General features: G+C 44.9%; 1 protein-coding gene across 2 annotated transcripts in view; it reads right to left on the reverse strand.

The window, feature by feature from the left end:
- The window catches only part of SNX9 (sorting nexin 9), a 108,243-nt gene extending 104,486 nt beyond the window's left edge, over nt 1-3,757 (reverse strand). Inside the window, exon 1 of one of the 2 annotated variants that reach the window (XM_027601248.1) lies at nt 3,054-3,757. In XM_027601248.1, coding sequence (XP_027457049.1) covers nt 3,054-3,065 — 12 coding nt within the window. In that variant the 5' untranslated portion in view covers nt 3,066-3,757. The remainder of the gene's footprint in view (nt 1-3,053) is intronic. The other variant, XM_027601247.1, reaches the window with a different exon arrangement.
- Between the last annotated feature and the right edge of the window lie 14,451 nt (nt 3,758-18,208).

Here is an 18,208-nt window from a genome sequence, read left to right on the forward strand (position 1 = left end):
AATATGTTTTCTACTGTTCTCACTAATGTATATCATGGAACAGTCCTGTGCAATTCACTCATTTCCTACCAGTATTTTCAATACTCCACACCCACTCAATTCAACCAAGCACTACCACAAATATTTTACTTTAGATACTGGAGACAGAAAAGAAAAAAAAGTGCATCCGGGACTCCCAGAATCTTGTTAAAATGATTACTCCTAAAAGTGACTATGTAAGCACAAAAGGGACCAACTTAGTTACCAAAGGTTAACTCTGACATGGAAATTACAGCTAAATTATATAGCTATAGATTAACTTCCATTAACAATTTTCATGCTCCTTTTGATATATGTGGGCCAAAAAAAAAATTTCTTTCCTAAGACTTGATAAATAAAATTTAATTTACTCCTAAATACACCATAGGATTGTGATAAAATTCAACCTTCTGAGGTTTCTAGTAGAAGCCAAGACTTTACAGGCATATTAGCCCTTCACTGTATTTGTTAAGGGAGATAAGATTGGAGTCAGAATAATGTACCTACTTACAACTGAATTCAGCATCCTCCTGAGGAGCGATTAGAAACAAAGAAGATAATCCCTTTAAATGTGCAGGTACTGATTAACTTTCTTTGGCAGGAAAGAACTGCCCAATTAAAGTTTTTCTTCTAAAAGATAATTTCTTTCCATTGTGAACATAGCAGATTTTTTTTTTTTTAGAATCATGACAGTTCAAAGATAACTGCATTTTTGAAAAAATACATTCGAGCAATACATAAGAAAATTAGTTCTGAAAAGAATTGAGGCCATTCTCTGGTAAATTCAAAGGAAAACTCAACACCACCTAACCCAGCCAGATACTGTTGTTTATTTTTCATCTCTTGAGGCTTGCAGCAAGAGCCTGAGTGCCATGGAAGTCTGAAATGTCATAAAAAGTTAGAAGTTATTACTGAGTGCGTCCCCACCACCTACCCCATTATAGGGAGAAAAGGAAAAACTCCAGCTACTCAGATGTCAGCAAAGGCAGGGGTGTGGTTGCAGGGGTTGGAAAACACAGACAACTTTCCTCCCTGGTAATAATAAAAAAAAATAAAAATAAAAATAAAATGACACTGGTTTGACACAAGGATCACCAGGAAGTAGATCAGAAAACAGAGTTAGGGTCCTCTTTTAACAAGTGCTTCTTTGCTCTTCCTTTCTTTTTTTAAATTGGAAGTGGCTTGTGGAGATGAATGGAGATGAATACCTGTGGAAGAGTGATTAAAAAGGAGACAGACAGACAGACAGACTTGGAATCACGGGCATTCGCCTCCAGAGTTGTGTAGGTAATGAGGTAGGAAGTACTTACACGTGCTTTAAGGCTTGGTTTAGTGAGGACACATGCAATTCTAGTACAAGGATCACTGTCCTTTTCAACTTTACAGAAAAACTAAGTTCAGTTTTAACTATCCAATAAAGTTTTCATTATGTATACCTGTGCTAGTTGCTAACCTGGGTCTTACTGAAAAGAGGGTACAGGTAACATGCATCAGCAGATCAGAGTGCAAAACACCACACCACTGACCTCCACTGAACACGCGTCTACCACAAACAGCTTTTAAGGCTGCAAGATGAGTGCAAAATAGGACCTGTAATTGGTCATTTCTGGAATGTTTGGCAACAAACCTCAAAATCAAATTTCCTTAGAAATCCCTGGCCTGAGTTTTGTTTTTTAAAAAGATCAACACAAAATTATCTATGTTAAAAAGGTACCAAGTTCTACCACATCTAATAAAACCAAGGAAGAGCATAGCCATTAATGTATTAACAAGCAGGTAATTATTTCAGTAACAGCAGACGACAGGTTCCCTGGAGGAAAATCTCCATTTTTAAAAAAAAAAAACACTGCACCTAAGCCGATTCAGAGCACAAATTGTAACAGTCTGAAATGACATCAGACAATCTGATCTTTCAAAGGGATTTCAAACTGTACATCCTTTCCTAAATTATCCTTGATCCAAAAACAAAAACCCAACAACAAAAAATAAGGTTTTCGCCAACTCAAAAGCTCAGAGATTTCAAACATAAATATGGAAGAGGGTGCCGATGCTGTATAAAGGTGACATCACAAAAACTATTTGCAAAAGTCAAGCCATTCCTCAAACCACATCACTAGCTCTAGGAGGGGTCTCCTACCAGGAGTCCTCAGTGATTGTGACTTTCCCACTTACTACTTTGCATGTCGAACTAAAGAAAACGCCCCAGGAAAGGCGGCGGGGGAGGGTGGCTCCTGCACGCTCAGGTAGCAGAGGGTGACGGCCAATGCCACGAACAATGCCCTAAAATAAGCAAACCACCACTCCAGGCCAATTACCAAGCTCCAAAGTTCCACCACGTAATTCGGGCCTGGGCCTTTTTTCAAGCAAACTCGTTACTGAAAGCACAGTCATTTCCCTCTTTGTATTTTATTCACGCTGGAAATACCATTCAAACCGAAAAGGTAGCAAAACAAAAGGTAACACACACACACACACGCGCGCGCGCGCGAAAAAATGAAGGAAGTGGAGGCGCGGGGCGTTCAATATGCGTTTTCCTTCAACCGGGAGCCCTGGCTCGCGGGCCGTCATTAGAAATGCCCAGTGCTCTGCGGCGGGGCTCGGGCCCCCCAAAACCGGCCGGCGCGGCTGGGGTCCCACCCTCCGGCGGAGGGACGGGCGCTCCCCGCAGCGGCGGCGGGCAGTGGACGCCGCTCGGGGCAGGAGCCGGGTATGCCGGGGGGCGGGCGGCTCCCCGCCGGGGCGAGCTCCCGGGCTGCGGGAACTTTCCCCCGCTCCGGCCCGGCCGCAGCCCACGCTCAGGCGCAAACTTTGCAGACTGCGCCGCTGGCCTCCGGGGTCCCGCCCCGAGACCCTCCCGCGCCGCGAGCCGGGCCCCCGAGCTCCCGAGCCCCGCGTGACCCGCCCGGCGGGTTCTGGCTCGGCCGCGCCGCCGCCGCCGCCGCCGCCGCCGCCGCCGCCCGCGCCCCCGGCCCCGGCCCTCCCCGCGCCGCCGCGGGCCCGAGCGGCCGACGGGGCCTGCGCCGCGCGCCCCTCACCTTGGTGGCCATGGCGGGCGGCTCCCCCGGCCCGGGACGGCCGGCTCCTCTCCGGCGCCGCGGCTGTCGGCCCGAGACGGGCGGACGGGCGGGCGGGCGGCGGCGGCTACGGCTGGGCCCCGGCGCGGCGGCGGCGGCTCCGCCTCGGCCCCGAGTCTCGGCGCTCAGGCCCCGCCGCTGGGCGCTCGGTGACTCCGGCCGCCGCCCGCTCCTCCAGTTCCTGAAACTCCCCGGCTGCGCGGCCCCCGCCCCTGCCGGCCGAGCCTCCCATTTACCGCGGCGTGCGCGGCGCGGCCGGCGGAAGCGCGCCCGGTGCCCTCGGCCGGCCCGGCCTCCTCTCCCACTTTCCGCCCCCGCCCCGAGCCTCCGCCCCGGCCCGCGCCGCCGCCGCCGTCGCCGCCGCAGCCCAGCGCCCTTTGTTCCAGCGCCGGCCGCGTCCCGGGAGGCGGCCGGGCCGGGGTCGGCGCCCCGCGTGGCTGCCCGCGGGAAAACTTCAAGGGGTCTGAGGATTCTCTTGGGTCCCCCCCGCGCCTGAAGGACCGGCCCGACTGTCTCCCGCAGACCGCGCCGTAGGCGGCGGCTGAAGTTTCTTGTGCCCGGTACACCGGGTTCGGTAATAACTCTGCGCCCCCCTGGTAGGGCCTGAGTCTCCCGCGGGGCTCTCTGCCCGGCTGGGGATTGCTGTTGGGCCGGTTGTGCTCTCGGCTAAGTAAAATAAGTGCTAAATAAACCGCCAGAACGGAGAGGAGCAATGGCTTCCCGATCCAACTGGCCCCGGGCAGAGAGCAAGATGGAGTCACTCCTGTCAAGCAGTGAGCTAATCAGGAAGGGGGCCGAGAGCCCCGCAGCTGAGACCAGCTATCACCCAAACCAGCACAGACTGGCCACACCAAGGACTGATAATCAGTGAGGCCACAGAACCTGCAAGAACCAGGGGCTGATAATCACTGGACCCAGAAGAGGCCTGCAAAGGCCCAGGACTGATTAAACTCCTTTAAGAAGGGAGGACCTGTGCAGCGAACTGTCAGGCTCTCCAGACGCTGACCTCCCCCGCCGGACCCGGTTGGAAAGGACCCTTGAGGAGCGGCTCTGCCTGCTTGCTCTCTGAACAGAACAGAGCTCCTCCGCGGCCTGAACATAATAAGCAGTGAGCATGGAGGGCTGACCCGGACCAGACCGAGTCCTCTCACTGGTGCCCAGGGACTGGCTTCGCTTTGGTTCGTTAACTTCTTACCTTTAAGGTATCTTGTTTGTTGTGGGACTTTGTATTATATCTTGTCCCGTGTGACGTGTATGAAGCCCCGTTACACGCATAGTGAAATGTCATCGGGTTTGGAGTCCTGAAACCGCTTTACAATCATGTTACCCTTGCTTTATGATCGAATAAACACAACCGTGTTTAGACACAACTTGTGGAAAGACACAGCTCGTGTTGGGGCCTTTATAGAGTGCTCGCAAAAGCTGGCTTAGTCCGCAGGATTCCATGTCACTGACTCACTACGTGCTTTTAGAAAATTTGGAAGAATTGGGAAAAACCCACAAAACCCTCCTTGAGTCTTGCTGGAACTGACTACAGCAGAATTAAAAACAGTAAGTTGGGGGATAAATTTGTGTGAATGTAGACTTTCCACGTGTCTTGCTTGGGGTGAGATCCTAAGGTGTTGGCACAGGCGTGCGGAAAGGAGACCAGCTCTATGCAGGGAGTAGCAGGCAGTAGAAGCCCGTGGTCTGGCTTACCCCTTTGCAAGCCCGGCATGAGGTAGAACTAGCTAAAGCCGAAACCAAGGGAGACCACCTCAGAAAGGCACAGGGAAGCTTACGAAAAATTAAACCATTCAGGAAGAGTGCATAAATGCACGTCATTAGGGGCCAAAATAATCCATAACCTAAAGGAATGATACAAACAAAAATTGCGTAAAAACCTGTATACATATTGTGGGAAAGGTATAAGTGGGAAATAGAATTCTACATAGTTAAGGAATCTATAACAGCTGCTAGAATATAAGAAAGGAAGAAAAATGTGGGCACTAGGCAAACATCTAAAAATGAGGGTGGAAAGGTCCAGAAGTCAGACATCATACGTTGCTTAGAAGACCTGTGGTACCCCACAGAACCAGAAGTCAGAAGGAGGTTCAGAACTAGGACCCCAGGAGATGTAGTCATGGATCTGAAGGATCCTAAAAATGTAAAACTGTTAGTGTCCCCAGTTTCCCCTGCAGATGTTCCCATCTTACTGATGAAAACCACATTGCAGCTAGACCGGGACGAATAAAAAAGGCAAGGAGCTAGCCAACAGAATAATAAGGAAGGCCAAATCGATGAATAATTTAAGTTTAAAGGACAAACCGCTCTTGGGACCACAGGACACCCATCCTGTGAGACTATGATAACTCCACCGTGGGGGGTTGATTATCAAAGACCTATTATTAGAGGGAAAAGAGTGGTAGATCATAATCATAGGCAAGGACAACCCAAAAAAGTAGTGGCAGTTAGTGAATATACTCGCGCTGAACTTCAGAAGATCAGGACGAATTGCTGTCAAGGACGTATCTGATGTAGACTGCTTACTCCATGTATGGGATAGTGGAGCAAACATGATAGCACTGTTGGGTACCGAGATACATCAGGTAACTTCCTTGGCCGAAAACCCCTCATTAAACCATTCAATTATGGCAGTACCTAGAAAGGACACATAGGTACAAATGCATTATTCAAACGGTTCACAGAAAGAAATCCCAGGGTTACTTGGCAAGAAATAAAAAAGAACATTGCAGGGATGCATCATGTGCAAACAAATGATAGATATGGGTACACTGCACCAATAGACACATACAAACCCACTACATTTAATTTTATAATACAAATAGATTTCATAGGACTGCTAAAATCACAGTTATCAACAGAAGCATGCCACCACCAGGGAAGACATATACATAGCATTAGGGGTAGCCATGGCTGCATTGAGGTCCTCAGCCCATGCAATAAATCGTAAGAGCTCTAGGATCATGGGCAGCTCACTTTGGAGCACCAATAACAATAGAAAGTGACCAGAGAACTCACTTTACAGCCACCTCAGTTAAAAAGCCCTGTGATCTATGGAACTTAGAATGAAATTCTCATCAAGCCTATATAACCCTACAGCTGCTGGATATATAGAAAGATTTAATGGATTATTAAAAAGAGAATGACAATTGGTAGAAAGACAAGGCCCTGGATGCGGCTTGCTTTGTGCTAAATCAAAGAGACAGATTACCAAAAAGATAGTCCTCATAAGATCTTAAACACTTCTGCCCAGATATAGGAAAGACAAGGTACCAGTAGACCCGCCGAAACTTCCATATAAGGTAGCAACAAAACTGAGGGACAGTTCTGTCTCCTTACAGGATATTGTTGCTCACAGACATGGAAACACTTATTGGACTTCAGGGGCCAAAGGGTAGCTACAACTTAAGAAAATCCCATACTTTGCCCCCATAGGCATACATTAAGAATAATTTGAGGAGGCGGTGGGGGGCCTGGGTGGCTCCGTCAGTTGCGGGTCCAGCTCTTGATTTTGACTCAGGTCATGATCTCAGGGTCCTGAGATGGAGCCCTTCCTCAGGTTCCGCGCTGGGCATAGAGCTTGCTTAAGATTCTCTCTCTCCCTCTGCCCCCCCCCCCCCCATCAGGCTCTCTCGGAAAAAAAAGAAAAAAAGAATAATTGGAGGAAAACTGATTCAAACTAGGATCATACTATGCCTATGGCATTATATTTTGGCTAATAACTAGCGTGCTCATATGGACATTACATTATACAAACATGCCAGGCACGTGTAAAATACATTCCTCCTCTTATAGATTAGAAAACTGCCATGTACTACATACAGTCCGTGTGTCCCTGCTCACTGGTACAGCAGCCACTTGAGCCCTTGGCATTATAAGACAAGAGATACACATGCACACCAACTGCACCATCAGTTAGGATACAAATATGCAGTGTTGATCTAGTTTCCTGGCAACGAGGCTACTAGGGAAAATATTTTTAATAATTACCAATAGAGTCCTGATTTTTGGTCTTACTGAGCTAACTGGATGCTTCACCTATCGCCACCACAGACATTGCCACAGTGCTAACAGGACCCAACTATTGTGCAGAAACCTAGTTAACTACACAATCTGCCTAATTAACAAAGCGTTACAAGAATAAGATTTTCCACAATAGAGAGATGCACCAAATACCAGACTCTACCATACCAGACTCCCCAGAATCTCCTGACGGTGATCTAGACTCGGCACAAATAACTTGGGCAGACAATCCAGAAATTACCCCTCATTGCCCAGGAAGCATCCTGGGAAGATCTCTCAGACCTCTGGGAAGACCCGTTAGATGATGACACTTAGCCACAGCAGGTATGTGCTGATTGGTTTGAGTGCCAAGATGTGCTGACTCCCATGAGGCATGCGAATTTTAACGATTGCTTCTTGACTGAACTAGCAGTAGCATTAGGAGCTTTACAGGGACTAGTGGAGGTCACAGACATAGGTCACTTAATTGGTATTTGTTGGCTTTTAACATACTGTTGTCAACATATACAAGGGCTGATTAATCAGAGAGATAACAGAGGACATTATTTTAGGCTGGAAACATACCCACATGTAGCACATGACTGCCAAGATTTGGTGGCCAGTTTTATGTATCTTAATCATAAATATGGGCACTATCCCTATGAGCACAAGAGATACCAATAATATTTTAGCTCCTGAATACGACACCACAAAGCCAGCCCACGCCAAAACTCAATTTTTCAAATCATGCCCCAACCATAGCAGGACTGCCTGAACACATGCCAGGCTATATTTTATACAATAACATCTCCCTTTTTCCAGAGCTAATTACATACCTGCTTAATTGCACTAGAGCTCGAAAAGCAACTTTAAGACCCTTTTGCACTTATAGTAATGACATTAAGCTTTGCCAACAAAATTGTTGCTCTTAGCTTACAAACTTCATACCTTTACGGAGCTATACATAAAAGAGATCACACACTAGATGATTGTAGACGCAACATGATAAAGTGGAAAAGACCAGGCTTATGCTCATTCCATGAAGATTTTAGTAATATCTCACACCAATATGCCACTCATGTTACAAACAAGAAAATTTTAAGTGAAGACATGGAATTAACCCCATGCATTGAATTGAAAAACATTAGTACCATCCTACACAATCTCACCGCAGAAACGTATGTACCCGACATAGAGCATACCCTGCGGGATATCCAGACATCACATGCATGAACCTTGTTATACACTCATACAAATCCTTTGTCAACACGTGGTATAAATTTTGGTACCAACTGGGTATGGAACAGAGGATGCATATGACAAATATGAGTATCTGGAAACTACTTAGCACCACTTAGCACCACTTAGCACCACTACTACTAACCCTCATTACATCATTTTCCACACTTTAGCCCACCCCTAGACAAAGTTCCAGTGCCAACTGGGTACTCAAAGGATTACAACCTCATATCCACAAACAACAATGTTACCTAGTATGAATATTATTTAATAGATTTTCCAAACTTTCCGTTTTTTGGCAATTTTTGCATGAGACACAAAGATTCACAGTGTAATAATACACATGGCACTTGGTATGCCAAGGCTTCATCAACCTACCTAACACTTGAAGGATTTTATACAAGAGGAAATGGAATAATTGCACCCACAGAATTAGATCGGAAATTAAAAATAGGACCAACCTTGCTTACACAACCGGATCATCACTTCACACATCAAGCTAGAGCTGATTTACATGTACCCCAAAACCCACATTATTATATGGAACAATTATGCCATAATTGGACACAGGCATGCCCGAGAGGCTTTGAAAGTAATTTTACCACACGCCTACGTGGGGACAATGCTACAAGACCAATGCTTTTAAAACCAGTCATCCTATGCTTTCCACTGAACCTTACAGTGGCACACACAAGGGGTTATTTTTACACAGAATATTCAGGGAACCTAAACTACCAATTTGGGACAAGTCAGACTTTAAAACATTGGTTTACAGGGTGCGGGCATTACCCTGATGGACTAGTAAATTGCTCTGGAGCAGGACCTATGAGTCAAGTTCAGCTGTTGACACTTTTTGCAGACCAATTCATAATGGAATGGAATCATAAAGTTTGAACAACACCATGATGAGGTAGCTCCCACTTAACACTTAGCATAACACAGGATATAGTATGCAATGGAATGGTGGCATAAGCAAAGGTCACACATGGATGCCACATAACACGTCCATCATTGAAGATATCCCCACGGAAAATATCATCATGGCACTATATCCTCATGGAAGTGACATCTCCTCCAGCGGTAACACTTTTGGACATCATCCAGGCTTATCAAAATTTAGATGCAATATTACATGGTAGAATATTTCCAGAGATAGTCCCCTACTGCAGGCTAACATCACAACTTACAAACTGCCAGTTAATATGACTAATTGTTGGACATCTGGGTACCCCAAAGTTAAAACAAAATGGTTCCCAGAACAGTCTATAACACCTATACAATCATATCTAAATGAGTTTCAGCACTTAAGAGGTAAACGGGGCAATATGAGCTTTACTTGTGATCATATTCTAGATAATTGTAATAGCCTTGCAGCTCTGAATCCAGCTACTTTAGGTCCTTTCACACCTACATGGTATAAGAAACAACTCAACAACTCAAATGCTCCAACACTAATCCTACCCACGACACATCTTTTTGTAAATGGCTTAAGATAAATGGCACATATGATGCTACCTTAATATCAAACTCTGCAGTCAATCTATATAACATAACAAAGGAAGTGATCATACTGGTATGTCCATTAGAACAACTAGATTCAATACAGTTTTATACCTTCTGGTTAGGAAAACCTCAATTATACAAGGAAGATCACCAGCATGGTGGAAAACATTGGGAATTGATTTTAATGCAGACTTAGTAACACAGATTGATCCAGGTATGCAACAGTATTTCTTCTCATTGATCCAACCATCAGATACACAGTGAGTAGAACACAAATGGTGGGCACAGCACCCTATCTATGAGAATATAATCAGAACTGATTCATTTACACCAATTTACGTAGCTAAAGGACTTACTTTGACAACTATGGTGTATCACTCAACAGCCCAGGCCCATGTATTACTGAGAGATGTTGGAATACTACACATTATATGAGAACTTTCCATTGGAAACCACAATGGACACATTGCATTACCAAACCAACACCAAAAATCCTCAAGCCAAATGTGTTTGAACCTGTATTAGTTAACCCTGTGAGAATTGTATGTAAACCTATGTCACAGAGAGTTGAAATAACAAAAGGAACAATTCAATTTGTTCTATATACAACCTGAATGTAAAATTTATGCAACAGAAATAGGAACGACCGCCCATTGAATTGCCCAACTTACCACCTATTGTTAAAACTAGGCTTAGGAACCTCCTACAGTTCCTGGTAGGACTAGGTATCATCTCTAACTTAATAATTGTCTCTGGGATAAAGAAGCAGAAATCCAGACTCTTAAGCAGGAGCTATTTGCATTTAAAGAAAAACATGTTCACCCCCTCTTTAATGCAATAGGTGATTTAGGTTGCAAGAACTCCTCAGCATTCAGAGAACTGCATTCCATTGTCTCAGCTATGTGCGATTACCACGCCTACCGACTGAAACCTAACTGTAACATTTCCAGTAAAGTCCAAGTCCTCCAACAATATTCACTCAATCTTAGAAATTTCTACATAAGAGAGCAATTTAAAAAATAGTTGCTACAGAATCAGTAACCTACTGGAGAGAGCGTGGAATGATACCAGAAACATTACTGTAACAGGGAAGATGTCTTCTTCTGACTGGACAGAGTCTCTCCTACAGTTAGACACGTCCAGGCCATCTGGTTATGACAATACAGGACAATGTAAACTTTCATTGTTAAGACTATTAAGGAGTTGGGGTGCCCGGGTGGCTCAGTCGGTTAAGTGTCTGCCTTCGGCTCAGGTCATGGCCCCAGAGTTCTAGGATTGAGCCACACATTGGGCTCCCTGCTCAGCGGGGAACCTGCTTCTCCCTCTCCCTCTGCCCCCCACACTTGTGCTCTCTCTCTCTCTGTACTCTCTCTCTCTCTCTCTCAAATAAATAAATAAATAAAATCTTAAAACAAAGACTACTGGGGGTAAAAGCCTATTAGCATATGACACATACACCGACCATACCGCAAGTACATGGTAACACAGCACTTTTGACAACCCACACACCCATACGGAGGGATGGATATTTACTACCCAAAAAGAGGATATTTCAGTGATGTAATTACCTGTATTGCATTATACCTGGCATGAACTGGCTATCAATGCTAATCTTCATCCTCTAGCAACAACATCCATGGAAAATTTATTCTTCCACAGGGGACGCTTTTCAACTGGATAATTTATGCTAAGAACTCCTCAGAGGTCACCTTCTTTAATCGCACTTGGAGGCATGATACTTTCATCACCATCGGCAAAGAATGTATTAAAATATTGTGTGCTCTTAATGTAACATTTAATAATGTTATCAAAATGGGTACCTTTATCTCAGAATATTCATGTAAGGATTTTCCAACATCCTGTCACACCAGAGCAACAGAGATACCTTGGGTGAAAACTGACAAGATTGATAAACTCTAGGTAAAAACTTAGAAGGACTCAGGGTGGCCCACAAAACCTTGACCAGCAAAGCTAACCCACTTTGAACATGCTGCACAGGCCCTTTGTGTGGCCTTGGCACTCCCCAACACCAACCTAGCCGCACTGAGCAGAGATATACAAAACTTACAGAATATATGTTCCTTTCTAGAATTGCTAACAAAACCTTTTAAACATGTCATTGTTCTGGCTCCTGGTCTGACTATAAGCCCTTAAAATACTTAAAGATGGGAGGGAAGTACTTCTCTACTCATATTTGAGAATCCATTAAGGAAATCCTTCTATTGCTTTTAGCTATTATTTTGGCTATCTTATTAAAAAAGCTATTAGAGGGGCGCCTGGGTGGCTCAGTCATTAGGAGTCAGCCTTCGGCACGGGTCATGACCCCAGGGTCCTGGGATCGAGCCCCGCATCAGTCTCCCCGCTCTGAGGGAAGGCTGCTTCTCCCTCTCCTGCTCACCCTGCTTGTGTTCCCTCTCTGGCTGTCTCTCTCTGTGTCAAATAAATAAAATCTTTAGGAAAAATAAATAAATAAATAATAAAAAATAAAAAAGCTATTAGAATGTTATGCACCCTCAGGCTTAAGAAGGGAAGATTACAAAAAGACTATGATTAACCATACCCTCCCTGTTCTTTACTGTATGCGCCGTGAGCCTATGTCGAAGATTTCATTCATGTTTTTGGACCTCTGTCTACCCTATTTGATAACATGATTTTCATGTGCCTTTGTTGATTTGTTAGCTTACCTTAATTGAATTCAGGTTTAGTTTGATTTCTGACTAAATTCTTATTAAATAGGACTTAAAGTTTGAGTTTTGATTCTGATTTGACTTTATAACCTGACTTAATTTATATTTGATTTAATCCTTAGTTGATTTTGCTGTACTCTCAACTGATTTACCTTTATTTGACTCAATTTTAACTATCTAACTCATTTTGATTTGTTGTGACTTTCATTTTATGTTGTCAATTGACATTTCATATGATTTGAGATTGATCTGATTTTGTCTGATTTTCACTGGAACCATGATTACATGACTTAGATTTGCCTTTATCCATAGCAGAGTAAAACCATACTGCTGATGTGGTTAAAAACATATTTCATTCCTGCATGACCTTTATGGTTTAGTCATGAGTAATCACGGGGTGGGCTGGAGAGAGCGAGATGGAGTCACTCCTGTCAAGCAGTGAGCTAATCAGGAAGGGGGCCGAGAGCCCCGCAGCTGAGACCAGCTATCACCCAAACCAGCACAGACTGGCCACACCAAGGACTGATAATCAGTGAGGCCACAGAACCTGCAAGAACCAGGGGCTGATAATCACTGGACCCAGAAGAGGCCTGCAAAGGCCCAGGACTGATTAAACTCCTTTAAGAAGGGAGGACCTGTGCAGCGAACTGTCAGGCTCTCCAGACGCTGACCTCCCCCGCCGGACCCGGTTGGAAAGGACCCTTGAGGAGCGGCTCTGCCTGCTTGCTCTCTGAACAGAACAGAGCTCCTCCGCGGCCTGAACATAATAAGCAGTGAGCATGGAGGGCTGACCCGGACCAGACCGAGTCCTCTCACTGGTGCCCAGGGACTGGCTTCGCTTTGGTTCGTTAACTTCTTACCTTTAAGGTATCTTGTTTGTTGTGGGACTTTGTATTATATCTTGTCCCGTGTGACGTGTATGAAGCCCCGTTACACGCATAGTGAAATGTCATCGGGTTTGGAGTCCTGAAACCGCTTTACAATCATGTTACCCTTGCTTTATGATCGAATAAAGCGGACCCTGTGGAAAGACACAAGTCGTGCACACGCCCCCATGGTATGCTTGTGACACCCTCCAAGGAGGTTCTGACTCCAGCCTGGAGGTTACCACAGGCTATGATCCCAGCTGGAGCTTCTGGGCCGGGACGTGTGGGGCTTTCATTCTGAGATGCCCAATTAACCTCCTTCTGGACTCTCGATAAATTTAAAAACGCCTCGGGGCCCCGGAGGTTTGAGGGAGACACAACAGGCTTCCTGAAGAGGAAATGAGAGGTCTAAAAATTTCCTTTTTTTTTTTTTTTTTTTGTCAAAATGTTTCTCTTCAGAGTAGATATATGGGTTTGATTAACGATGAATGACTCAAATTGAGCAGCAAGATTTTCACTCAAGTACAAAAGACATGACCCGGAGATAGATCTTAATTGGTATGTTAGTCTAGTACATTTTGTTTTTATTAATTAGGGATATATGTTAAAAGAGGCAGCTATCAAATCAGATCAACCTTAGTCTAGGAAAGAGGTATTTAGAGGTAATGTCAAATTTGTGTGCTCTCAAAAAATACTCTATCTGACCTCCAGAGATTTCATTAGTTACATTCAACAATGGAGTTTAAAAAGGATATGGCGCTACAGAGCACTGTGAATGTTTGCTGAGGTCACGGCTGAAGCAAGTCTTCACAAAATTCACTAAAAGCCTTTCCTAAGTAAAAGGAAAGTTGGAGACAAACATTTGTTGACAGCCTACTTGCCCTATAATAGGCTCTCACATGCCTTACTCTCATTTAGTCCTTATAAGAAACCTTTGAGAAAGCCATTATTGTCCACTATTCACAGACATGAAGAAATCAAGGCTCACTTAAATAACTTGGCCGATTTGGTAATATTTATCAACACTGGAAATGACCATAATCGTGGACCTAGCAGCTTTCCTTCTAGGAATTTATCCTGCTGCCTGACTTGTGTAAGTGAGAAAGATGCCCGGTGAACCATTGCTTTGTGAGAACTCAAACAGAAAGCAAACTATAAATGTGTTCACAGGAGTGTCTCAGGGATGCCTGGGTGGCTCAGTCGGGTAAGCGTCTGCCTTCGGCTCAGGTCATGATCCCGGGGTCCTGGGATCGAGCCTCACGTCGGGCTTCTTGCTCAGCGGGGAGTCTGCTTCTCCCTCTGCCTGCCGCTCCCCCTGCTTGTGCTCTCTCTCTCTCTCTGACAAATAAATAAAAAAATAAAATCCTAAAAAAAAACCCAAGGCCATCTCAATAAATATGGTATAGCCACAAAAATGAAATACAAGGGAGCCCATATGAAAGTGTTACTATTTTAAGAGGCATTAATAAAGGTAAAAAGAACATTATAGAACATTATAGTACAATCCGTTTGTGTAAAAAATATGAAAATACATTATCTATGCCTAGGAAATTCCTAAGAAGATTCACCAGATGCTATTGTCGGAAATTTTGCATAAAGATGTATTGCTTTGTCTTAAGAATGAATTTACATTTTAACAAACAACTAAGAGCACACACTAGTCTGTGGAAAAGCCAGGATTTGAACTCAAGTAATAATATAGGTATTGAGGTTTCCATAGTCTTTTAAATTTGAGAGCCGGACTCAGGTGCCTGCAGCTGTTCAGTAATGCATGTTTTGCTAGGAAGTCAAGGTCGCGCCTATGACCTGTGCGCTCGGCACGCTCAGTTGAGAAGTTCTGGGCAACTGATCATTTTGGGTACCTGGCACCAAGAAAGCCAGAAGACCAGCTTTTCTTGGTCTTTTCCTACTTGAACAATTTCTATAGCCTTGCATTCATTTTTGGAAGTAACCACGGAGACACCAAACGCAGAATAACCAATGCAAATCAATATAAATAGTTAAATAAAAGTGAATCACCACGTATATTTTTGAGGCATTGTTTATTGGAGCCCGGAAGTGTAGTCACTGATGTAATCCTCATGTGAGCCTGATCTCCGCCTCTCTTTCATACCACCCTCCCAGACTCTGCTACAACCACCCGGGCCTCTCCCTCCTTCCTGACTCCTGAGCAGCACATTCCCTTCCAGGGAAAGGACCAGGACCAGCTTCTTGGGTGGCCATGTGACCTGTGCAAAAGGGACCGTGCCCAGATGGACACTGTCCTTGCTTTAATGCTCTGTTCTCAGCATCTTTAAATTCTTAATCGGTTTGAACAAAGGGCCTCACAATTTCATTATGTGCTGGGACTCCTAAATTATGTTGCTTATGTTGTTCCTTTGTCTGAGATACTCCCCAGCCACCCACCATCCACCCTCCCCACCACACCCCCATGCCAGCTAACCCCCACTCATCTTTCAGAGCTCCCATGAACTGTCACGGCGGTTACAGTTCTCAAGGAAATCTCCCCGGCCCCCAGTCTAAGAAGTCAGGTTCTATCAGTGTACGTTCTCATAGTACTGGTGTCCTTGCCTTTGGAAGCTTATCTCAGTTAATAATTCATTGGAGTGACCATGTGCCTGTCTCCCCCGTCAGACTGTAACGTATGTTAAGGGGAGGAGGTTCTGGGCTCTTGTCTCACACCTGCCCCTCCTCACCTAGCTCACAGGGAGCCCCCACTAAAAGAACTGTGTGAAATGAATGAGTAAATGAATGAATGACAGGAGTTATGAATCACAAATTAAGCAATACCGCATTTGCCTGAGTCTACTTTCGAGCAACTCTTGGGATTCTGTGGAACACGTTTGGAAACCACTGTCTCCATCATTACGCATACCAATGTGAACCATTGCACAATACGAGCTTCCAAAAATTTTATTACTCAGTAACATCCTGTTTTTCTAAAAAAAAAAAAAAAGTACTCTTCAGAAGTGTTCTTCCTCTACCAAGTTTTATGAAGTTATTTTATGCTATAATTTTGCTTCTGGCTGGTGTGTATGAAAATAAAGCTGCTAAGCTGAGTAGTATTTAGTGGAGATGTTAAAAATGCGATAAAGATTTTAATTCTGTTCAAGATCTCTCTAGTGTGACTTATCATTGAGGTATACATCTCTTACGTACTTTCCAATCATTGGTCGGCATTTGTTTGTCTTGGATGTAAGTACCAAGTCCGTGGTATTCTAAAATGCCAGTCCACTCACCTGCAGGGGCAGAAACGAGACCAGGGTCGTTAAGGGACTCACTTATGTCCATGAATTAAGCCACAGCAGGGACAGGAACTCACTTCTCTTATGACAGGTCTCCCAAACATGTCATTTTCAAACGACAAATGTTTTAGGTGAGAGGTTTGAATGGGGGTTTGTGAAGGAAGGGGGTGTCACTGTTGAAAACAGGACAAGGGCTCCTGTCCTGGAGGAGCGCCCCCCCCCCCACTAGAAGAACAGAAGAAACGTGACATCGTTTTCTCTTACCAGCCGAGGTCCAGGTGCCCAATGGGGCAGCAGCTTCTCCCAGACGAAAAAGTTGACTTCACTCGGGAAAATCATGGAAGGCTCTGGGCGAAGTCGGGAAGAGGCGGCTTTTGTTTCCTGCTACCATTTGAAAAACCCATTCATGCCTCTTTCTTGCCTCCCGTCTGCCTTCTTCCTTTGACAGCCTGCCTTGGAGGTGGCACCCTACACAGGCTGCCCGCAGAACCCCGAGCCCCAGCACTGAGCCTGGCACACGTGCCCTCGATAGCCAGAGTTTCCGGTGCACACACTGGTGAGGGCACAATTGATTAGCAAAGGAATTTGCTTGGCATGTGCAGACAGATTTGGGTTATAACGAGATTGCCCTTTCAAAAGGAAAAAGGGCCTGTGGGCCAAGCAACAGAGCTGCCCTGTTTGGGTTTTGCACTCTTGTCGTGCCAGGGAGTGGAGGGATAGGGGTTCCGAGGAAGCTTGTGCTAGGGACACAGCCGGTGGCAAGAGGAGAAGAACAGCCACGGACTGTCTGGGTTTGTCCCGTGATGTTTAGTTGGGATGACTATACACTCACGAAGCTAAAGCACTGTGGTTTTAACTAAAGAAATGAGCGACTTCATTGTTGTAACTCAGAAACTCTCCAGCCCCAAACTCATTTTTTCACGGTGCAATGTTTTAAAACTCATCTTTTATTTTATTTATTTATTTTTTAAGTAGGCTCCCCGCCGAGTGCGGAGCCCAACGAGAGACTTGAACTCACGAACCTGAGATCAAGACCTGAGCTGAGATCAAGAGTCAGACGCTCAACCGACTGAGCCACCCAGGTGCCCCTAAAATTTGTCTTTTAAAAACGAGGAAGTTTCTTAGATACAACTCTGATGGTTCAGGCAAATGCAGTCCCCACGCCCTGCCCTTCCCTTCTCTTTTCTCCTCCTTTCTTCCTGAGGAGCAGCCTTTCCTGTTGACAGATCTGGATTCTGTTACAACCCATGTAACCTCAGGTACATTACTTAATTTTTTCATCCTCGGTTTTCTGAACTGCAAAATGGGAATGATAATAGTACCTATGTCGTGGGTTTGCTGTGTGTGTGAAACTAGGTAATGAACTCAAAGGACTTTGCATGATGTTTCATACATAATGAGCACTCAATAAATATTATTAGCCTTCTCGTTTGTTTCTCAAGTCAAAATTAGATTCTCTTTGTGTTCCAATAGCTCAGAACCCAACTCAGTCCTAGGTCAACTAATGGGAAACTACTGCAGGAATATGAAGTTATGAGAACTCATGTGGAATGGGGGGGGGGGACATGTGT

This window comes from Zalophus californianus, chromosome 7 (genome assembly GCF_009762305.2).
Source record: "Zalophus californianus isolate mZalCal1 chromosome 7, mZalCal1.pri.v2, whole genome shotgun sequence".
NCBI lineage: Eukaryota > Metazoa > Chordata > Mammalia > Carnivora > Otariidae > Zalophus > Zalophus californianus.